Genomic DNA, 24545 nt, shown 5'->3' with positions numbered 1-24545 from the left:
GTGTAATCGATCTTCTCGTTTAACTCTCGGGCAACAAAGCAAATTAAGTGCGTTCCTCAAAATGTCCAACTTTTCCTTAAAGTAGCCCGAATCTACAGCGAGGAGACGGTTGGAAGACTGGCAGCGAGGGCAAACCAGCTAGCCTGACTCAGAAATGTAAAGATGACACTTGGAGTTAATTAGGGAGCTTTAGAGGTGCTGGTATGCAATCATTTTTTGACCTTTGGACAGACCCGGGCCAGCTTTTCCCCCTTGCTTCCAGTCCGTGTGCTAATTACATCACAGGATTGGGAGAATATCCTCGGGTGAACAAAGGAGGTTTTTTTTCATGTCAAAGACACACACCTAAGGTCAAGGAGTCCTATTGAGGTACTTTTCTTTTCTCTTATGGGAAAGTCTGTCTGCACTTAACACGAGGAGGTAATACGCTCATGATAATGAGACACGTGATCACTGTGGTGATTATAATGCCTTCATGGACCGGGACAATGCTACATCATTTTACAGTGTAAGTAAACTAAATCCTTCTGGAGCCTTGCTGTTAATTATAGTTCTTAGAAAGAAAATCTGAGTCGGCAGGTCAGGGTTTTTCAAAACCGGAATCCACCAAGGACATCCACTCACACACTGATGGCACAGCCTTCGGGAGCAATTTGGGGTTCGGTGTCTTGCCCGAGGACACGCATCAGTGACAATGGGGCTGATCTATTCAATTCCACACGCCTAATCTACAGTGGAATTGTAATTCCTGTTCATTTTGAAGATCTTTTTACCAAGTTCCACTCATTTTATTATTGCGTCCCAAAGTTGTTCAGGCAATATAATCATGCACCATTCCACTGCCGATGCTGCGAGCAATCCGTTTTTAGTCAAGTTGCAGTTCTCCCGTTTCTAGCTTTCGGAGAGATTGGTGTTTGTTCATCAGTATTGACAGCGCTGTCCTGGGGCACCCGTGAATCTATTTTTTAAATGGGCGGACTGACTGTTCCCTCTTATGCAAATCAGAAGCTTTAGTGCTTTACCAGAGCGGCTTTTTGCTTCGGTGGATTTCTCCACAAAGATTTTCAGTTCCACTAAAAAAAAAAAAAAATGCCTCTACTGGAGCAGGATGTTCTGACACCCTGGAGTATCAGAAGTTGAATGGTTCCCCCATCTCGTCAGACATGCTGATCATGGCCAGCATGTAGACACAGTGAAAAATCAATGTGGAGACGCTGGCAATCTCGCCAAAGAACATTGTAGGTTTTGAGAGGAAGCGACTTTTGGCATTCCTTTTAATAAGCTGTAAAAAACGTGGACGAAACACCAGCACATGTTGGCAAAGATGGAGCAGCACACACACACACACACACACACACACACACACACACCTCCCACGCAAGCGCGGTATGAAAGCAGCAACAACAGCGGCAGCGTTCGCTTGTTAAACCATCAGCGGGACTGACAGCAACCATCGAACAAATCCCAAACACAAATAGTGGAGCCCTCCTCCCCCACAGTGCAAACTAATCCCCCCCCCCCCCCCCCCCCCACCACCCAAAGCATCAGTATCATTTTTCTCAAGTGGTTACACACAAGCTAAAGCCAGAGGCGAATGTTCCCCACAAACAAAGCCATCACGCCACACATCAGGAGGCCTGCGGGTGGGCCAGGCGGCCAAATGGAAAATCTGACAGTGGAAAAATATCAGACGTTCTCCCGTTTAAAACAAAATAATTTTGAAACAGAAGCGTAAACAAGACAGTGACACTCACCAAAGTGTGAACAGGATGTGTAATATCTTTTCCTGTGCCAAAAAAACAACAATTTGTAACCATGGTACCATCGTCTGCTTTAAATCACCAGACAATTTAAGAAAAAGGTACCCGGTACCTTCCTCTAAACCTTGTAGAATTGCGGCTATTTGTCCCACTGATTATGTGTCTCCCCCGTGCAAGATCTGGAGGAACTGACAGCATCCATTACGTGACAGAAAGAGATTGTTCTTTTATCGATTCGCCGAAACGGTACATGAAATTAAAACAATACATTGAAAGATGAGTTCTAACACTGCAAACTGAGGGTGGGAGCTGGTCTAAGCATTTACAAGGCACAGGCAGCCACCTTTGTTTCTGGGAAGTGAAGCCAATGCAGAAGGGCCTTGAACTTGCATTCTCTCTAGTGTCCATCAGGTTGTATAGAAGTCCTCTGGTTGTATAGAAGTCTATGAGAAAATGACTCTACTTCTCTCTTGATTTATTACCTCAGCATTCGGTAAGTGACAAACTGCGTTTGTTTTTTTACATCTGCAGTAACGTTACTACTGTTCATTTGTCTATCGTGTCGTTTTTATGAATAATATTTGAATGGCTCGTGCTCTTGTGTGGTGGAATGCGTGGATCCGCTGCAGGTTTGCTGGATTGATGTCATGCTTTGTTGTCATGAATATATGTGACTGGTTCTTATGACTTTGTTCTTGTCATTGTGTTAATTACATTGATTTGACTATGCATTGTCCGTTAAGGACGCAGCGACCCGTCATGCACGGATTCATGTATCTGCACCGTAGCTGTTCAACTGTAGTAGGACAGCACAGAAGGCCCAGGCATAAAATGCACGGCCCGCCACTGCTGTAACTCCTAAAAACGAGCTAACAGCAGTAAAAGGTGCCGTTGTTGTTAAGGTCAAAAGCATGAGCTGAGAGATGCAAAGACGATAAAAGATGTGGGCTTTGACACATTTTATATTTGACTTAGGCTGTCACTTAGAAAAAAAATTGCAATTTTAACTCATTTAAAGAGGTGAGCCTGAAGTCACCACACCTCGCAGCTTTATACAAATAAGAAGGCTGCTCATGTAGCTGTGACTGAATTGTACAGTGACAGTCGTGAGCTGAATGGAGAGAGAGAGAGAGAGTGGAGGGAGGAGGAGTGTGTGAAAGAGAGATATGGATAGAGAGAAGAAGAGAGAGAGAGAGAGAGCTCCTCAGTTGCCTTAGCAGCGCAGCTTCATTCCTCCACAGTCCGGTGCTGTGCGCGCTGCGCTGCGCTTCACTTCACGGGGTGTTCCCCTCGCGACCGCGCGCTGATTAACTTCTCACGGTCCGGTTATCATTTTTATTTTATTTTTATTTTTTTTCAAAATAGCAAACTCCAGTTTCTCCAAGTTCCACGACGCCTGAAGATAAACGCGACGGTGGCTAATTGATTCCAACGCCGGCTCCGGTGTCGAACAGCGCGCAGGGTTCACGCTAAACAGTACTTCTGACACTCGTCCTGTCGCACGAGGGAGGATGGCTCTGCCTCTGCCGGCGGCGAACGCGAGCGCGGTGTTGGAGGTGGTGACGGCGGGCTGTGCGGAGCAGGGCAACCTCAGCGTGGAAGTTGGCGACTACAATGTCAGCTGCCAGAACGGATCCGTCCTCCCTAGACCAGCCAGAGGAGGCAAAGGTAGGATTCATCATCCTCTCCTCATCCTCTCATCCTCTCATCCTCTCCTCCTTTCCTCCTTACGCCGAGCTGTCGCTCATGAATCACCCAAGCTGAGCTGTGAAACTGTATTCATGCTTCAGATGGAAGTGCTTCCATCGGGCCAAAAAAAAAAAAAAGACAAAATCTGGCCCCAAACTGTGTCTTAATTCTATTTTATAAATAGTGTGTTGATACTAGGACAAAAAAAAGAAAACAAGTGCATATCTGTAAATATGCCCTACAAAATAAAAGCGCCAAACCCCTTGGTTGAAAGGATGCTTTTATTTTTCCGATTGATAATATTGTTTGCTTCCAATTACAAAACTGCCACCTATGACTGATTGCCTGCTTAAAAATGCAATCAGCAGACCCTACGGTGATTTCATCACAAATATTACATTTGCAACACAAACGACAGCAAAAAAAAAGCACTTTTATTTTCTAACAGATCCTCCTGTATTTCCCACTCCCTGCCTGCAAAACAGTATATATTAAAAAAAAGAGGTGCTATCAGGAGTTGTGTTTAAATCAAGTTCCTCAGCCTCATTGTGTGCAATCCATCACCGAGCAGACCAATTATACAGGCGCTTCACTCTGCATCAGTGTGTGTGTGTGTGACTGAGAAGATGTCTTAATCCTGAATGTTGATTTTTCTGGTGTATAATTCTCAAACTGCTGACTGCACATTGAGGAGATTAAACCCCCCCCACACACACAACAGAGGAAGATAAGGCCCTTCGTCTCCTATCGGGACACCATGTGGAAAATAAGGGCTGATTGAGGTCTGAATGTGGGCGAGGGTTCTTTGATTTTTTTTATTTCTTTATCCCCCCCCACGCTGCTGCAGAAGATTTTAGAAAAAAATCTTCCCCCACTAAATTATTCACAGGCGTTCCCGCCTTCTGTGCTGCATTACTTTTATTGACCTTATACAGGAGGCACATCGGGCTCAACCGTAGAACCGAGCCGCGCTGACGGATCACTGCCTCCGCCTCGAGCCCTCTGCGACACGCGCGAACAGTCGTCTTTTTTTTTTTTACCCTTTCTCCCTTCAGGCCAAGGGAGCCTCCTGTCTGCTCTCATCCTTGGCTCGAAAGCTCCGGGGTGACAAACCCTTCATTAGACTAAACACACTTCATAAGTCGCTCTCAATATTTGAACCCTCGTCTTTACAAAAGGCTGCAAACACTTCCTGACTAACGGCTGGAGACGCTTGAAGTTTAGACCTTTATCGTCCACTTACACAACTCTTAAATCTGCTCATCATATTTCAAACAACCACCACGAATAAACGCCCGTGTGCCCGCTTGGTAATCATGGAGAAAAAGGCGCTCCTACTTAACTAGCCTGAGAATCGTGACGTTTTAAACTCGTCTCCGGTATCAAAGTCGTCCGGTGATAGTTGACGGTACACTGCTAACTTTTGATGGTGCCAAAATGCAGAGACGTCAACAAAAACACAGGTGACCCCTCCTAGAATGTAAATGCATGATATCATTTGAGGTCTGTAGTTACAGGACACACAGACTGCAGACTCCTGAAGCCCTAGGGCTCTTGTTAGTGCAGAGAAGGCATGCACTGTATGCACAGTAAGAGTGGAGGGACGCCTCAGGAGTTTGTAATATCTACGGCGAGTCGTGTCGCCGAGGAGATTAGCTTCTTCCCGCTGGGTGTGTACATGGTGATGTAGACTGTCATAACATGATCACGGGAATTAGATCAAATAATCGGAGACATTTGAAGCGACCTAGTGAGACAGAAACAACACACATCCACAAATATTTCCTCCCCTCTTGTTAGCATACATTCAGTAAGGAAAATCAATAAGACGTTAGATATTTATCTCATTCACTCAATAAAAACAGTACAGTTATCGCAGATTATGAGGGTGTTGAGTGTCGTCTGTAGAGCAGACAGCACAAATAATAAAGACATCCTCGACTGTTTAATATTAATGGCCTGCCTCTGCACGACGGCGTTTTGAGCTCGCTGGTAGCGGAGGATTGGAGGCAGGCAGGGCTGGAGGTTTATGGGTTATCATTCAGACTCCATATGATGGAGGACTAACTTCACTGTCGGTTAATCCTCCGTCATGTGACTCGCCGAGACACAAAGCAAGTACGACACAGCTTTATAGCAGAGGTGGAGGGAGAGAGGAGGGGTTTTTTCAAGTCACAAGTTAAGACACTAGACAAGACAGGCAAGTACCAAGTCAACACTGACTAGTGCCAAGTCCAGTTCTAGTAAAGAAAAGCAAGTCCCAAGTCAAGTTCCCGAGTCAAGTCACAAGTCAAGTCCCACGTCAAGTCAATTCCCAAGACAAGACTGACAAGTTCCAAGTCAACACCCCACTCAAGAGAGGCAAGTCTCACCTCCTAAACTTTGAGTTTTTAATTCTAAACAAGTCATAATGTTGTTAAAATGCCATTTTAACAACAGAATACATTAAATTTACAAAAATCCAGAATGCTTTTTATAATTTGTATTTTATTTATTAAAACAAGTGCAACTTAATCATAAAAAAGGATCTGGGGATAAAAATATCGACTTGCTGGGACGTTAATTCAAGAATTTAATTGATTCGTAGTACACTTTTTAAATACAATACGTTTTAATCTTTGAAGGGAAGTCGTCAAGTATTTTCAAGTCAAAAGAATCAAGTCCAAGGAAAGTCACGAGTCAATGGAGTCATTGAAGTCATTAGTTATTGGTGTTAAAGTCCAAGTCGAGTTGTAAGTCTTTTTGACTTTGTCAAATCGAATATAAAGTCTTCAAAGTTGTGACTCGAATTTGACTCGGGTCCAAGTCACGTGACTTGAGTCCACACCTCTGCTTTATAGGGCTCTCCGACCCCTGTGCAACCACGAGCAACTTTAATGATCCTGAAATATACGAACTGTAACTTCTGATTGATTGTTCTTCTGTAAAGTCTGAACCTCACAAAGTTTGAGGTCTCTGTAGTCCGGAAGAAGTCCAATTAGTAATTTGCACTGCATGGTGCTCCCTTTGGAAACACCGGTGCCTCACCGCTGTCTTTGTTTACACAGTGATTTATGGGAATCAAGTGGCGACCACCTCGGCTGAATGTTTAATTCCATAAAGAAATCCCTTTAGATACAGCCGCGGTAATACCCGGCGACGAGGTGCTTGTTCAAATGAGGCTCTATCGAGGCAAATGAGGAAACTCCCATTTAATCAAGTTTCAACAAGTTAGGGTCAGAATAGTTAATTTCCCTTCCTTTAATGAGTATTGTAGTGGTGATTACAACACTTACTTCATTACATTATGGAGGCATCAGAGAGGCAGCAGAGTGGACAGGGATTTACTCAACTTGTCGACTGCAGTGCGGTAACTCTGCTAAACGCTCAACTTTAAATAGACATGATCTCACACCTACTGCGCTATCCGCCGTACCCGTTCTGCCCCTCCAAGTTTCCGTCCTCCACTTGTGCTTTCAACTTAAAATATTCTCTTTGGTATCTTACAATATGGTAATGGGGCAGATATCGGGAGGAATTAATAGCGTTCCGAAGCGAAAGTGCATATCTGGCGAGGCCTCGTGGGTAATCTAAGATGTGCTGAGCTCGTTCGCGCTCTACAAACGAACTCCGCCCCCAGACGTCCAAAAATGTCAAGGTAGAGAGGGGTCAATACTATCCTCTCGTGGGAAGGATGCGGATGGAAAGACTAATTGAGTTTAATTGTGCTGACTGCAACAGTAACTGAACCTCAGAGTGATAGAATGCGATACAGATGCGGAGCACTATAGGCGCTTGATTGCTTTTGTCAATGGATTTACTTGGCACCGCTTTTTTAAGACCCAGTAATGCGTGTTCGGAGCGATCCGAAGAGGGCTGATGGGTTGTCTCCGAGCCCAAAGATTGAGTTTGATGTTTTCCGCCTGAAAAGGGAATCCACATACCTGACTCAAGGTGATATCCGTCTTGGTATTCAGTGGTGGGGCTACCCCTCTGAGATTAGACGGAAGAAGCAATCCCTATCTTGGAGGATACGTGACATGCCGTCAACCTTCGACTGCGATTTGGAAGGCAATACAAGTTACTGTATTGAAAGTATTTCTCTGCTGTCACCGGGATATTATATTGTCCTTGATATGGGAAAATGTTTTATGAGGCGACAGCAACGTCAACCAGTGATAGATTTGTTTGTCTCTTGACTCGAGGACTTCTCTCTGACTTTCCAAGAGAGACTACCAAGAATGAAAATGTAATTTTAGGATGTTTATCGCTTTAACAACAAATTGGAAACGTCTCAACAGAGTTGCACTGTAGAATTGGAAATGTCATTATGTTAGAGTGATTTCTCTAATATTCTGGCAGAATTCAGTGATCGTGTGTTTGCACAAATGAGTTTTATTCATATCTGTAGCTTAAAAGATACACTGATGTTTCCTGGGACACAAAGTTACTGTATGTCTACAGTGACTGGTTGTCATTCTCCACATGGTGCCTTTAAGTAAAGCATGCCTGTGGTAATTCTTAGTTCTCTTAGACATGCACATGCTCCAGAGGAGGATGGGGAACCACAGCATGCAGTATGAAGAAGTGCCGAATATTTGTGTTGCATTTATTGCTGAAAGAAACAGTCCAGGTATTGATCAACAATACGTTAATACAAGTTTGAAAGTAGATATACTTGAGAAAAGCGAATCAGTTGCTGACTCCCACAAGAACAGGACTCATTTCCTGATTCATGTCTGCTGCTTCACAGTTTCATTTCCAATGAATGCTTTCTGCTCGCTTGTAATTAGGAGGACAAATCAGATCTGTGAGGAGCCGACGGTCGTCTCTTCACATTTCATCATCTCACAGCGCCTTGGGTACGAAACACCACCTCATGGCGAGGCCGTGATTAAAAGGAGAGTTCAGGGTTGTGGCGTATGAGATTATTACTGTTCATTATTACCGGCGTGAGTCATCGCGGCCGAACGCGAGGAAGCAGCACAGAGGCGGTTGTGACTACTTCTGTCTGTGGACAGATTGTCAACGCGACAGCGCCGCAAACTGCGCAGGACTTGCGGGTCACGCAACTTCACAGGTGCAGGTCAAAATGAAGACGATGGGTGTGGTCAGAGCAAGGCAGCAAGGAAGTAGGGGGTAGGAAGTAGGGAAGCCCCTTTGCCCGATTTTGCGTCGTACCTGGTGTGATCCCTTCTCAAGATGGATCCCTGTATCAGGATGAGATCAGGTGATCCATGAAAATATTCCTCTTACTCCACATCCACCAATGAGTGACTTCCAAATGCTTGCTGTCCTTATTAGGTTAAATAAACAGGCCTAACATAACCCAGCCCTGGGTCACGCCTATAATGTTCCACTTTGACAACTGCGGCACGGGGGCCTTTCAGAACGCAGCTGTCACGCTTGAGGAAGTCAAAGGAACCGAAGTGAATTGTCCTGCAGCCGCCGGTGCTCAATGGAGCCCGACATACCGCCGGTGCTCAATGGAGCCCGACATACCGCCGGTGCTCAATGAATAGATAATTCCATTTTCACTCGGCTGGATCGCTCCCGATCTAACTCAATAGAAGCTGCTGAGCCAGTGGGGGGGGGGCAGTGAGTGCTGATTATGCAGATCTGGCGTAACTCCGCCGCGTGTGTCAAACCTTACTCCCATTGACTTGACGCCGACGTCAATTCCCGGCTGAGGAAACCGCTCTCGGAGCCGTCAAGAGGATTTTCTGATCAAAAGAATAATTCATATTTGCAGGGCAGAGCGACCGGGTCTCTCAGATGGCAGAGGTGATTAACATGCTCCCTGCAGCATCCCGGGTTCAAATCCCTCAGCTACTTTTATCTTTAGCCGTAGTTGCTCTGCAGATTGTCCGATAAATGCAACTAGATATTGGCTCTGGCCTCTTGTTCCTCCATATTTTTTACTATTTTATAGAGGTAAAATACTGGTCCAGGTAATGTTTGGTGCAGCGTAGGACTTTTGCCAGAGAGAAGGGTGTTTAAAACAGCACATATTTTATTTATACAGGACAATGCCACATGAAGAGTCAACATTCCTGTAACTGGGCCAGTGTTTTTCAACTGCAGTCCATTGGCGAGATGCCCCAACACCAATGGAGGTAAAGGACCACAGGAGCGTCTGAAATTAATTCAGAAACTAAATCAGAATCTCAACGAATGAGTGAGGATGTACCTTACTGTAGAACAGAAGGAAACAGCAAAACACTGTAGTTGTATGTAACTAGCATCACAAAGCAATATAAGCAATACTGTTGCTTATGCATGTGATGTAATATTAATAAAGTATATACCGTCTAAATTTTCACAAGCCTTAAAGCAAGACGATCACAATAAGTCACAATAACAGGATAATGCTGTGCTAAAATGAAAAAGCTAAGCTTTAGCTTTACAGTAGCACAGGACGCAATGAGCCATAAAGTGACTCAATTATGATGTCGGTTACACAGCAATATGTATCTGAAGTATGCTAATGTTAGCTAACGTTAGCCACCATAAGCTACTAGTCCTATTGGATCAAGTAAGCCTGTAGCGGCAAAATACGTACTGTACAAAAGTATTAAATAGAGCTACGGTGTGTTGTACTGCTGCTGAGTATATTTTTATAAAGGCACAAATGGCCAACTCTACCTCACAATATCGACATAGAGGGCATTTGGTCAAGATACCGTGATATTAGATTTTTCTCCACACCATTCAGCCCTAATGAAGACTGCGTTTGTGCCTCTGAGGTGACGCGTGTCGCTCTGTCTGCTGACCCTCGGCCTTCTCTCACGTTGCCGCCTCAGTCATGGCGGCACACGGCCGGCCCCGGCCCTGTCCCTTCGGTGACTCTCACTCTCGCACAGACACGCTGTGACAGGCCGGTGTGAGTGAAGGAAGCATTCCCAAATCCCCTTTGGCCGGGTCCGTCCTGCTCTCTCGGATGCTCAGCTGTGTGGCGGCGCTGAGAGATGTTTCGTTTTGATCTTGTTTTTCCAGTATGAGTTATATGACCACCTGACACAGTCTGTTCAGCACTCATGTTGTTTGTCGTCATCTTTTTCTCTCAGTATTATTAATCTAACTAGAATTTGGCTCACAGGTCTTGTAATAGACTTTGTTGTCTTATGCGCACTATTCTCATTTCCCAGGTAAACAGCCTGAATACAGCCTGTTCCCTTCGTGTATTGATGTTATTTTCACACCTTTTCATACGGCGGCGTCTTATTTCGTCATTTCTCGCGTCATTGAATACGTGGGCTGCTGGAGTGAAGACAAGAAAAAGCACTGACATCTGCACACAAATGAGGAAAAACGTTCTTTTATTTAAAACCGAAAGTTTGTTTTTGTCAATCTAGCCTAAGTCGTTTCATAACCAGGCAGTTTATTTAATTACTTTTATGACTGGAACTGGGAACAGTCATTATTTGTGTTGTCTCATGACAACAAGAAACTGGAACACAGAGGTTTTTGATGAAACAAGTTCTATATTTTCTGTTTTAGAAGCCAGACCACGTTCACTCAGCGTGTCCCATTAATTCAAAGCTTTGTAATTCACTTCTGCAACCATGCTTCCTTCCTTTAATTGATCAGCGGAGTTATATAGAAGAATAAATGATGTCCTCTCTCTCTCTCTGTCACAGAGATGGACTCGTTCCGCATCCTGCTCTACTCCCTCATCTTCCTGCTCAGCGTCTTCGGCAACCTGCTCATCGTCGTGGTCCTGGTGCTGAACAAGCGCATGCGGACCGTCACCAACTCCTTCCTGCTGTCGCTGGCGGTCAGCGACCTCATGATGGCCATCTTCTGCATGCCCTTCACGCTCATCCCCAACATCCTGGAGGACTTCATCTTCGGGGGCGCCATGTGCAAGACAGTCTCCTACTTCATGGGTGAGGACGGGGTTTTTCCCTGAGTATGAAGCTAAGGACAGCAGCTGCTTAGCATAAAGACTGGAAACAGGAAGTCACTGCACATGATCCCCCCCCCCCCCCCCCCCATAAAACACTTTGTTTTTTATACAGATAACATGTTAATTAGTGAGCTTCAGAGGTGCTTGTAGGTGGATTTTGTTAACTTTAGAAAGGTCCAGGCTAGAGGTTATTTCTTAACCATTTAATATTCAAATGAAATGCTAATTTGAGTGGCCCATTATTTCCAAAATCATTCATGGAGTCACATTCGTCAGGAGCACAGGCGGGGATCAAATGAATCTAATTTTACATAACAATGAGCAGGTCATTCAGTGACTCAATAAAGATTTAAATATGTGTCTCTGAGAGCTGGGTCTCTGGGCCAGTTGATGGAGCTTGGGAGCTAACCGCTAACAGCTGGTCAATCACCGTAGCTCCCCGAGCTTCTTCAGCGTGTTCGGTTTATTGCTCCGTTCACCCCCCCCCCCACACACACAAACACTCCCTTCCCTTTGGCACTTAGTTCCCAGGACACCATTCCTTTCAATTGAGAGTTACTGAAAAAAAAAAAAAAAGTTCTCAGAGCTGGTGAGCTCGCTGACTGTCAATTAGAACGAGAGAGTTGAGATGTTAGCAGACGGGCAGCCACAGGAGGGCCTCGGGCAGCCATCCTTAAAGAAGAACACCACCCCCCCTTTTGGAGCTGATATGAGCTGGAACAGTCTCAATAATGATGCAAGTCACTCTGTGTGTTGCTTGTTATTCTATATTCCATAATTTCTTCAGTCAGCGTTTTTACGAGTTTCCCCAAAGCCGACTGTTTTCTTCTTCTTCCGCATCTGAATATTAGCATTTCTAACTTAAAAACACTTTCTCGTGTTTGTAGTCCGGAGCGCCTCGCAACCTGAGCGGTTCTAGCGCATGCCGTACAACCGCTAACGATTCCGGCCTTTGGACCTTTGTTGCACATCTCTCCCACATTTCTACACTGTCAAATAAGTAGTCCAAATGCCACACATCAAATGCCACGCATCTGCACGTAAACCACAGCTCCTCCATGTAAATATCATAGAAATACTGATCTACAAATATCAGCATGTGCATGTAAACACCCACATCCATCTTAAGCCCAAACCCCCCTAAACCGACCCTCCCATGAGCACGGCCCTCTATCAGCCAGAACCGATCAATACGCAGGCTCATTGTGACCGTCCTCACCCATTGATTGCGTGGCAAACTCATCTGTTAGCGTGCAGCCATTAAGACATGCGATACACCATCCGTCCTCCCGTTCACCCGCTACCCTCCATCCATTCATCCTCCTAACCGCCCCCGCGCTCGATGAGCGCGTGAGTCATGGCCCCCGTACTGTTTCGGTGGCAGCTATGAGATCGATGTTGTAATAATCTGTGTGCGGTCTTCGATCACATTTATGCGTCCATGTTTGTGTTTGTCGTTGCCGGTCATATGATGCAATTACTAACGTACTTACCAGCTCACCCTACCCGCCCCCCCCTACCCTCCCCTTGAGAAGCTTCTTGCATAATGTAGTCGAGTTTGGGTTTTTTTCGTCGCTTCCAGCAGACTTTTACAGAACTGGCTGCGAGCGCATCTGGCATCTATTAAACATTAATTTGTAAATGCCTTCAGGATTCTTTTCGGGCAACTTTCAACCAGAGAGAAATAGGTGTGAGCCGACAGTGAACATAGTTTCAGCTGAAGGAATGTAAATCTTTCCCCCCGCGGGGTGGAGGTGTGCTGGCAGACCTCTCGAATCCGAGCTTCACAGTTTATTCTGCCAAAAAGCCAGTTATCAAACTGCAAGCGACGGCCCCGACTCATGTTTAATGAACAAGAAAAAAAGGATTAGAGCTTCCTGGTTCCGAGACGGGAAGATACGCCGCAAAGGGAGGACAGTGTTTAGTCGGTTACTTGGCTGGTAATTAACTTGGCTGCACCGTGTCCAGAATCTCCTATCCTCCAACATTAGCCCTCTCCATACTGCCAAGTGTGCATTTAATGGAAGCAACGCTTATATTGAGGAGTCGACTGTTTTATTTCATGGTGTTGGAACATCAGATGTGAAATGATATTCGCTGTGTCTCCTTAATGCAGTACAGTATTAATATGAGAGTCTGTTCTAAAGTGGCTGAAGGTTTCCTGTGTCATAACTCTTCTTCAGGGGCCGAACAAATTGCTCCGTCAATGCTGATGATCTCAGATCAACGTTTGCTCCGCCCCCTCCCTGCCAGTAATGAAAACAGATTGTTAGACAAGAAGCGCACTAGTCTTTGAGCGGTCTGCGTACTTTCTGCTGCGTCATAGATTCAAATTACCGGGTTGTTGGCGCCGTACATCACCTGGAAGTGCACTTCCTTTCAGTTTGAATGTGAACAACCTCCCAGCTATCAGTCTTTATCAGTGTAGGGTTTGAAAACCCATTATGAAGTCCTGTGGCGGGGCTCATCCTCGTGTATTCCACGCACTGAAACGTTGCCTATGAACGCGTGTTCTGCTAAGAATGAGCTCATGATACCTTACGATGGTCGGACTCACAAGAGGCAATACGGCCCGACTCCTCGTGCAGTTGGACGGATGCAGCGTGTTAATTAGTGAGCTTTGCGAGGGTGCTGCCTCGGAAGATTTAGTTAATTTGGACAGAGCTATAGGCTAGCTGTTTCCCCCTGCTTGCAGCTTTTATGCTAAGCTAAGCTAACAGAAACTTTACATTTACCGGACATGAAAGTGCTATTGATCTTCTCGTTCAACCCTCTGCAAGAAATCGAGTACATTTCCCAAACATGTCAAACTATTCCTTTTGAACTTTCTATGCAAAGCCCTTGAATATATTTTTTTTCCGAGTTTGATCTGCATTTTACCGCCAATTGTTTTTTACTCTCCATAATTCCCTGTCTTTTAATCCTGCTGTGTGTCTGTTTGCTTTGTAAAGCACTTTACAAAAGTGCGGTATAAATAATTCACCTTCTTTTTCATCTTCTACTCGTTATTTTTTATTGTTCCTTCGGAGAGAAAATTCCTACCCTCGCCGTGTCCCACGTTTTTAGCAATCAGTGTAAGCCGGCGCTTCGGCTGGGCATGACCGCCTTCAAGCATCAACAAAAGAACCCCCCCCCCCCCCCCTCCCTTGTGTGTGTGATTTGGTCTGTCTGTGCTTCGCACTTGAAAGAGATGTGTGGGTGTGCGAGACTCTTACAGTGCCGGTGCGCTGTAAAGATCTACATCGGTTGACTGTATCACCCACCTCCTTCTGTTTAGCCCGGAGCTGGCTTGTTTTCTAGTCGGTGTACAGTGGTCGCCTGTCAATCAAGCCTCACACCAGGAGCCTATACACAGCGAAGGCTCTCTGACAAAAATAGAAATTGGAACTCTAGTTCTATGATCGCAGGTGGAGCCGGCTAACGAGCCACCCTGATTTTGTGAGCACATTAATACATAACTTATAAACAGGATAGTTGGAGATGTTCCAATACCATTTTTTCCTTCCCGCCTCCGATACCTGATCTTCCGATACCGAGCAACGATCTCATACCAGCGTACACATATAGATGAAATAACATTTATTATTAGGAGTTATTCTCAGATGAATGCGCTGGTTTTTGTGTGTAGAGGGTGTGTGTATGTGTGTGTGTGTCCTTGGGGCACTGTCCAGGGTGCTGAAACGCAAAGATGGATGGGACAGACAGTCTCATCAAAGCCAGGTCTATCTCTGCAATTTATCTTCACATGAATGTCCATCAGGGAATAAAGATAACTTCAGAAAGTGTTAGCCCCCCTAATCTAAAAATATGTGTTTCATGTCTGTGTTAAGAATTCGAGAAGGAGTCATCGTTTGAAAACCCCCGCTCTGAGCCAATAAACCCAGAGGTTTTGGTTTGATGTAGTATCCTGTCAGGTTTCATGTCGGTGTAGCAGCAATCGCAAAAAATTACCCCTCTCTCAACGAGCCGAAATGCTTTAAATAATGCACAGTCTCTCTCCGACTGCTGGCGGAGCATAAAAGGCATTCAGACGTCTTTTTGTAATAATGATGTTCTGGAGTATCCCGACCAGTCAGCTCCTTTGTTCTGTCAGCAGGCAGGAGAACGGCTTTATCCCATCGCCGCTCTATCACACTCCGCATCAAAACCCCACAACCAGACGTCCCCACAGCTCTTTCTTCAATACGTTTCAAATTTTGCGGCCGACAATATACCTTAAATCCCTAATCTTTTCGCTTCTGATAACAAAGCTTATCACAATAGAAAGGAACTTTATCAGTGGTTGGCAGGAGAGACCGTCGCCAAAGGCTGATGCTGGAATGGAGACATTGTTCCCACCTAAGTCAGAGAGCAGTCCATCACTAAAATACCTGCAGTAATATGGTTCTTGTAGATTGCATAACGACTTCCTCCATTGAATGATAATGCAACGCTACGGCTTTGTCAGGACACTTTCTTCCAGACGGGGGATTAAAATGTTGTTGCTTCTCATAGCGACAAGAGGATCAGCGTGGTAAATATTTCTTGGGGATGGGGGGGCGCTGCCAGTGACACGCATTAATGCTTTTTGCCTCACCCAGTCTCACCCTCGGATAACCGGCTACGCACCGGCTGATCTTGCTCGCCCTCTGCTGATTATGCACATTCATGAATGCAAATACAACTTGCCCTTGGATTGCCTCAGGAGGAGTTCAACCCGTGTCGGACCCAATAGAGACCGTTGACCGAGACAATCACAAAGGTGCTAGTGCTATTGAGAAAAGATGGATGTTATGTTTAAACAGAAATATCTTTAAAGCCTTTGTAGTCCGATTGCCATGGTGGTGGAGGTGTTGGGGCTTTATTAACTGGGAGGTTCTTGTATTGTAAGGGTGTCTTGATAGCTCAGCTCGTTATAATAATGATAATTAATAATTAAACTGCGTGCATGTTTCAGCAGCTAATCAGCTATTACAATTGTTATAAAGCAAATAGTTCAGATTGCATGCTGGGTACTGGTTTCATACAGGATTTGGGGCATTTCTATTGCCTCTCAACATGGTGACTTGCAGCAAACAGCAAAATTGCAGACAAAGATAAGTGTTTACTTGAGGGGGAACCGGACAGTATGTGGAGATTTAGTTCTTCCAGCCTTATGCTAAGATAGCTTTATTGACATGAAAGTACTATTGATCTACTCGTCCAACTCTCTGCAAGAAAGCAAATAAGCAATAAACGGACAAGCAGACCAGACTCTCAAAAAGTCTTCTTGTGGTCTTTTGCTCTCCTGCAGGGATCGCCGTCAGCATCTCCACCTTCAGCCTCGTGGCCATCGCCATCGAGAGGTACAGCGCCATCTGTAACCCGCTGAAGTCCCGTGCGTGGCAGACTCGATCCCATGCCTACCGCGTCATCGCCGCCACCTGGGTGGTGTCGCTGCTGATCATGGTGCCCTACCCGGTGTTCAGCTTCCTCACGTCGTACCCAAAGGCCAACGGCACCGTTGGCCACAAGTGTCGCATGAGCTGGCCCAGCAGGGAAGCGGAGCAGACCTGGTAAGTACTGGTGGGTCGTTCACCAGCTCACCAAACTTGTGAAAACTTTTTAAAGACATGCATGACAGTAATTTGGTGGACGTGCCCTAATAACAGGGGTGACAGAGATGAATAGATGGAGTGAGTTAGTGAATTGAATAAAATCTGTATGGCTTTGGTTCCAATTGTGTGGAGACACTCTGATTTACATGCGGTGTAATTGTGTAATCTATATGCACTATTGAGCAGAAAGTCGCTTCATTTTCTGAGCCGTGCAATCAGACCCTTTCCACTGATTGCTCGCAGTTAGAAAATTGATTGCATGCTGATTCGGTCATTTTGGTAATCTAGCTCAAATTTCATACACAGACCTTCAGGGCCTCCACTGTTCTCAGCGCAGTACATTTCAAAAATGCTTTCTGCAATATTGTAGTTTTAACACACTTAGCAGATGACTTTATAGATTTTGTGGTGCTGTAAAAATGGATGTACTGACTTCCAGAGACTACATACCTGTCCAGTTAGAAATATGAGACGGATACAAAGTCTGGCTAATGATGAAGAGACGGCTCTTGAGTTCTTGTATTTTAAAACTTGAACCCCTGGGCTGAAGCTGTGAAAGGTGGTGTCTGATAAATGGATGAAATCAGAGGGGGAGGGAGAGACAGTTTTTTAAGATGGACAAAGCTGACCAGGCAGCTCCTGTTGAGGCATAATTGGAGACTGTATGTAATAGATTCATTTTCTGGCATAGCAGCGGTGGTACCAAAAAGAGAGACTGTACTCTGAAAAGTACGGAGGAATAAAGCTCCTAGAAAGAAAAACTATTATTGATGCTATGGAGTCTGGATTGGTGGGCGTTAGGAAAGTCTTCCATCCATCTGCATGCCCTCTGAGGACCAATACATGCTTCTTTGCTTCGTTGCTAAAAAGCACCCCAAGTACATGGATACGCTGCCGAGGAGAAGATAAGTTAAAGCGCCATATGCTACTCAAGGATTTCCACAGATCCTGCAGGACGGCGCAATTAAAATGAAGGAGAAGCTGAACACGGACATCTCCCTACTTGACAGCCTTTTGTGGTCGAGCGCTCTCTTTTTCTCGGTCCATCTATCAAACTGTAAAGGTTCTCTGGGAAAAGACGAGGCAGTGGGAGACCAGTTAATTAGTCTGCTTGGTGAGGAGGAGGAAGAAAGTCCAGGCTCTGGTGTCAAGAGTCCAGATGTGTCACTAAGTACGCGGACCTTTCAAGTTTTAATTCTCAGCTTCGTCTTCGGCCCCATCGGGACCATCTTTTAAAGTACACCGGGGTGAGGGGTTAAAACTTGGGCTGAAAGGAGATATCACCTTTTCCAGCACCTAACGAAGCAGTGCTTAGAGTTAGTGAAGCATCCATTTTTCGTCTGAGACGATGAGCAAATCAAGACAAGTTAAAGAGGCATAAAGTGGTTAATGAACCAATCCTGTCACGTCAAAGATAATGATTTTCGATTCTTGTAATCATTATGCATGTTGTGAATGACAATTTAGTCTTAATAAAAAGGTACGCCGGAGGGATGAATAATCATTCATCGAGGCAAATCAGCCCCAAAACTTTTTAATATGAGCAGATAACATTTTGTATTAAAAAGAAACCTGGTTATCTGCATCGTTCTAACAGAAAAGGTTTGGCTTCAGTGGTGGATGTGGAGTGGAGGTGGGGGGGGGCACAGTTAAGATAAAGAAGAAATGAAATAAACACAAACAGAAATAAGGATGCTCTAAAACAGCCATGTTTTCCTAAATAGTTTTCCTATCACAGCTAAATAAAACAGAAATTGGGAGAGGGAATTATGACTCGTTTAACTTCCTAACACAAGCTTTAGGCAGCTTATAATACATCATTACAACTATTAATAAAAATAAATAATTTTTTGGGATGGTGGTCTGGTACCTTAAAACCCCGAATTTAACACGGCACTTAAATGCACTAAATGGGTTTTGTTTTGACGGATAATATTCTTGTATGCAATAGTCAAAGGATCACCAGATATGGGATCACTAAATTCAGTAGGGTTCGTCCTCTATGGACCATGAATGCTTGTCCAAAATGTAATTGCAATCCATAAAATTGGTTGGACTGACCGACATTGCCATCCATCGAGCAATGCTGCTAGTGTGGCTTAAACCGAAGCTGCAAAAGTAGACAAAGATCCAATTTCCACATCTCCCAATCACCGGCTGGGTTCATTCTTAGTCGTGTTTGTAGTGCAAAAATAGGTAACACGTGCATATGGCTTTCCTAGGTAATGAATACGAACCAAACACACCTTTCCTGGTTGTTAATCATGTAGCTTTCAGGTGATGTGGGAGCAGTAAAAAGAGAGATGCTGCATATGAATATTCATCGTGCCGTCCATCTGGGTTTCCCCCTTGAGGCAAAACAAGCACAGATACCGACCAGATTCTTTTTTCCGATGTTCCCGCACTCCTACATGCTCACTTCCTGACAGCTTTTGTCCAAACGGATTTTCCACAGTATCTAACAGCCAGCTGGTAAATGAGAGGCGAAAGAGAGGGTCTGTGCGGAGTTCAGAGGGCTGCCTGGGAAGACATTAGAATATCAGAGAATGAATGAGACTTCCTCTGTGCCGTCACTTTCATGTGCTGACTGATGTGCGCCGCGTGGTTGAGAAGGTTATTCTGTGATTATGACGAATCAAAAGGGAGATGTCTGCAGATGGTAAAGATGTATTACGATCAAAGTGACACCTGCAGTTTCTTTATCTCATTTATTCACGGGTTACCCTTTCTAGGCCAACTCATGTTAAGGTTTTATCCATTTGATCCGCTGATAAAGAGTTTATCCTTTAATAACCTGAACTCACTCATCGTATTTTACTGCATATTTAAAGAAAGCACACCAGTGTTGCAGGTCTCGTATAGAATTTGCAGAGCGGCTCGGAGCCGTTTGAGGGAAATGGGGAATTTATCAACAGTTCAGTTCAAAAATTCAGTTTCTTTACAACTTACTCAGTTCACTGCTTTTTCTTTGAGGTGCCATCAATCCAGGCACTAAAGAGAGAGGGCCATGATCATTATTCTTCTGTGCCAGGAAAACGGAACATTTATGATCAGACATCAGCCGAGTACACGACCGAGTACACAGCCTGGAGCAGCGTGCGGTGTCTCGCAATCGTTATATAACAGCGTATTTAACAAAGTTTACTTGGCAAAAGGTAATTTCAGAAATGTCTTTTGACAAAAAACATTTCTGTCTGTTGTGTCATCAGGTTCTGAAAAGTGATGCCAGTGCGGAAGTGCCATAAACTTATTCTTTCTAATGGACAGCAGACGGTTGTCTGGTTGTATAGAAGTCAATGAGAAAATGACTATTTCTCTCTTGATTTATTACCTCAGTAAACATCGTAAACATGAGTTCATGGTCTCAATCTCTAGTTTCAAGTCTTCTTCAATGATGTTCATTTAGTAAATTATGGTCCCAATAAAATGATTGATAAAGCAGGGTATTCTTTAGGGCGGGGCTACCTTGTGATTGACAGGTCGCTACCGAGACATTTTTCGATCTGGGTGTTTTAGTCCTAGAACTTTAACCCTTTCACCGTGTTTTCAGTTGATGAAAGTTAATTGCAACATGTTGGTCAGCTAAAAATGTCTCATTCAGAGTTCAGTTGTACTTAGCTCCGCCCTCTCATGTCACTTCAAAAAAACATGACGGCCAAGGTTTCAAAATGTCCACAAACTAATGAGCGACATCACAGCGACTACATTCACTTAAATCTATGTGCGTTACATACAGCCATGTGTATATATAGCTACTGTGTACACTGTCAATATGTCAGGGCAGTTTGACGAGGTCGTGTTGAAAGCCTTCCCTCGGTTAAACAAAAACAGTCCAAAAGGAGGTGGAGCAAGTGCAGGCAGCAGCCCGATAGCCTGCAGGGAGAAGCTGCAGAACTGGCCCGGGATGCTGCAGTAGTGCTTGCCAGGCACCACGGGTGGAGAGAGGGCCGTTGGGAGGAGTCAACCATCTGCAGGGCCTCCAGCACATGAGTTCACAAGTAGGGCTGGGCGTCGGTAACTTGACCCGCCAGATGGTTCGATACACAGAACCATGTGGGAAGCCGACATTGGCAAAACGAAAAGGGCAAGCACTTTCAGAAAATACTTGGCATTGGATGAACTGTCGGTCAGTCAATCAAAGTCTTGCCTATGAGCCAGTTGGGGAGAAGAGCGAAAACATCTTTTCCATCGAGAAAAGCCTTCGGTGCCGTTCTTTCAATGAAGGAACGCTCGCCAGTTCTGATCAGCACCAAGTGGTATCGAAACTTCTCCAGTCAAATGATACATGCAGTCAATCCTTTTCTTACCCACATCTAATAGTACTCTATTGGTATTTGTATCACTTTAAGGGTACTGGTATTATTATTTTTTTAAACAATACCCTGCGCTATTCACACGCGAGTTTGTCTGCCTGTAGCTAGAAAATCTGTTGTGTTCGTTTGGTTTTGAGGGCTGATTCAACTCCCTCTCCCTCTCTGTGTTTTGTTCTCGTCTTTCCACTCTGGCTGTTTTTCAGGTATGTGCTGCTGCTGTTCATTCTGTTCTTCATCCCGGGAGTGGTGATGATTGTAGCCTACGGTCTGATCTCCAGAGAGCTCTTCCGAGGCATGCAGTTTGAGCTGGGCCACAACAGAGAGACCACCGGTGAGATCCATCATGAATTCAATCCAAACTGCAGCAGACTTTTTGTTCATATCGATTTATTTGAAAATATCCATCGCACTTTTTATAGACCCGTGTGTGGAATTCATTAGAAAGAGGCTACAGCGGGATTTTCTCAGAAGTCTGGTCAAACACAACAACCGCCAGTAATGACAGAATGAAAATTCCAATTACAGACGTTTGTTTGAATGCATTTTTAAGTGTTTTAATGTTTGCACTTTATAATAGAAACAAACCAACATTCTCAAGCAAACACAATGCAGCACGACTGCGAAAGGGAGATTTGTTTGTTTTGCCTCAAGCAGAGAATGACATATTTGGTTGCTACCTAGACGTTCTGCACCTGTTACATACAGAAATAGACTTCTTCTCAGTTGTCGGAATACCCACTCTGCTTGTTTTTCGTTCGTGTTTGGAATTCCAGCGAGGCCTTACAGTATAGTTCCTATAGAAAAGGAATAATCTGTCAGGTTTAGCTGAAATGTGGTCCCTTTAGGTGAAGTGTAGCTGCTGTTGTTACTGTGGGCATGAGACGCTCCTGTTTCCATGGAGTCTAGTGTGTGATTCATCAAGGTTGAGACGATCTGCAATAGCCTTAGGTAGCAGCTGTTAATCCATTGCTAAACATAGTGTTTTATTCCTCCGGGATGCCAAAGAAAATCATGAACTTCCATCCTTGGCATTTTGTAATCAAACCTCCTGTTCACACTGGCCGTTTATCCTTTATTGCTTGGCATTTACAGCATGTTTAAGTTCACCAAAAGCTCACCAACTGTAAACTTTCCGACCCTCCGCAGGCCAGAAGAACGGTGTACGACGGGCTCTCGCAGGATCCAATGACGACGATGACGGTTGCTACATCCAGGTGTCCAAAAAGCCCTCCTCCGCCGTGGAGCTCCCCACCCTCTCTGCCTCGTCTGCCGCCGCCCAGGCCAAGAAGGAGCGTGCCCGCAGCAACACCTCGGAGGCCAAGCTGCAGGCCAAGAAGCGGGTCATTCGCATGCTGATGGTGATCGTGGCGCTCTTCTTCATCTGCTGGATGCCCCTGTACTCGGCCAACACCTGGAAGGCCTTCGACCTGAAGTCAGCCTCCAAAGCCCTCACGGGAGCGCCCATCTCCTTCATCCACCTGCTGTGCTACACCTCGGCCTGCGTCAACCCCATCATCTACTGCTTCATGAACACGCGCTTCCGCAAGGCCCTGCTGTCCACCTTCGCCTGCTGCTTCCGCAACCGATTCTGTCGCTGGTGGTGCAAGAGGAAGGAGGGGGCCGAAGACGGCGTCACCGCCACCTCTATGGGCACGTCGATGGCCACCTCCATGTCCAAGTTCAGCTACACCACCGTCAGCACCACCGGCACCTGCTGAGCCTCGGGCGGAGCTGGTCGCCATCGGGTGGCTGCCGGGGCAGTGGTCACCGGGTGCACCATCCGTTTTGTTTTTCTTCACTCTGCTGTTTTTCACTCTTCATCTGAATATGCTATGAGTCACGCGCTGAGTAATATCGCTGCCCTCGTTCATGAGGCCTTTTGAAAAGGTCTCCTTCAAATTTTGCGTGCATGGTTGCAGAATGTGAGGCGGGCGAAGCGCCGTTTCCAGTTTGGTGACATTCTTCTTTTTCTGTTTAATTGGCAGCATCCGCTTTGTTGCATCCTGAAAAAACATCAAGTGCCTGTGCTCTTTGTGTAGCTTCGTTTTTGTCGTGGTGGTTTGTTCACTGGCTGAGACATTTTTGTGAGAAACTACGTTGGGAATATGAATCTCGTGTACTTGTAAATACTGTCTTTAAGTTCTTATTGTGCCAAAAGGTAAATTTTTGACGGAGACATACTGTTGAGCAATGAGGACTCATTACCTCAGGAATGAATCAGTATGGATTTCAGCTCCTTTTGTGTTTAATGTGGTTATATCTTCACTCATTCAGGGCATCTTTCTCAGTTTTTAAGAATTGTTCTATTGAAGGCTACACAGGGCAACTTTGGATATTGTCGGGTCCCCAAATCATTCCATTTACACCAAAAAATATTGAAGGGAACAGAGTTAGTCCAGCTTTTTCTAGACAAGCTTCTTGCTTAATGTTTCACTCTTATCGAGTTATGTTTCATCGCTTCTTCTTCAGCATATTTACCGCAAATATTGAAACACCAGAATCCATTCATTCAGGCAATTTTGACCACTTTATTTATGTGTTTGACCTTTTTGAGGCAGCGCTCTGTGATTGAGGCAGGTGCATCTTTATCTTGACGATAAACATTGGAGGACTGTAATCTAGCTTCATTTCTTGGAACGCATAAACGAGACAGCCTGGTGTTTAAAAAGAGGCAATTTTCTTGTGTTGATCCAGCCGGCAGCATAACAAACTGGGATCGCACAGACTCGGTCATGAAACTTAAATATCCTGTCGCCACTGCCCCGATGTATGTTGAATACTGATGCAGACATTGACAGGATGGGGATTATTAAAGGCTGATTGCACCTGCTGGTTGCTCCAGTCTGCCGCTGCCACAGAAAAGTGCTAGACTAATGAGGTGTTCCTCGGGAACCCTCTCCTCTCCTGCGGTGAAGCGTCTCGTGGCTTCGCCTCTGCAAAACTGTCGACAAATGGCTCCGCTGACGCGCCACATCTGAGCCCCTTCAATTCTTTGACAACAATGACAATCTCGAGTTAAATAGCATCTTTCACTCAAGGAATTGAACTCGACGTGCGCTACAATAAATGGAAAATTGTTGGGCAAAAACAAGTAGGAAGGGATTTTCATAATAGATGGAATAAGAATAAGAATAGAACCAGTAATGGCAAATGAAAGACAAAACTTCAACTTTGCCGGTGCTCTTGTGAATGGGTTTCCATGCGGTTTAGTGAGATGAGCCTCCTAAATCTGCACCCAAAATGTCATCAAAACTTTTATTTATAATTTTCTAATTATAATATGTTTTGCAAATTACGGCATATTTGCACTTGATTAAGA

General features: G+C 44.9%; 1 protein-coding gene across 1 annotated transcript; it reads left to right on the top strand.

Moving 5' to 3' along the window:
- The first annotated feature begins 2884 nt into the window (after nt 1–2884).
- cckbra (cholecystokinin B receptor a) lies at nt 2885–22944 on the top strand. The gene is made up of 5 exons (XM_076094966.1): nt 2885–3428; nt 11069–11317; nt 16610–16871; nt 21430–21557; nt 22373–22944. The coding sequence occupies exons 1-5, from the start codon at nt 3272–3274 to the stop codon at nt 22942–22944; spliced, it is 1368 nt and encodes a 455-aa protein (XP_075951081.1). The 5' UTR covers nt 2885–3271.
- Nucleotides 22945–24545: the final 1601 nt, after the last annotated feature.

Source organism: Anarhichas minor, unplaced genomic scaffold (assembly GCF_050575085.1).
Source record: "Anarhichas minor isolate MPS153535 unplaced genomic scaffold, ASM5057508v1 ptg000018l, whole genome shotgun sequence".
NCBI lineage: Eukaryota > Metazoa > Chordata > Actinopteri > Perciformes > Anarhichadidae > Anarhichas > Anarhichas minor.
Note: the sequence above shows the minus strand (reverse complement) of the source record. Positions and strands in the feature narration are given on the sequence as shown.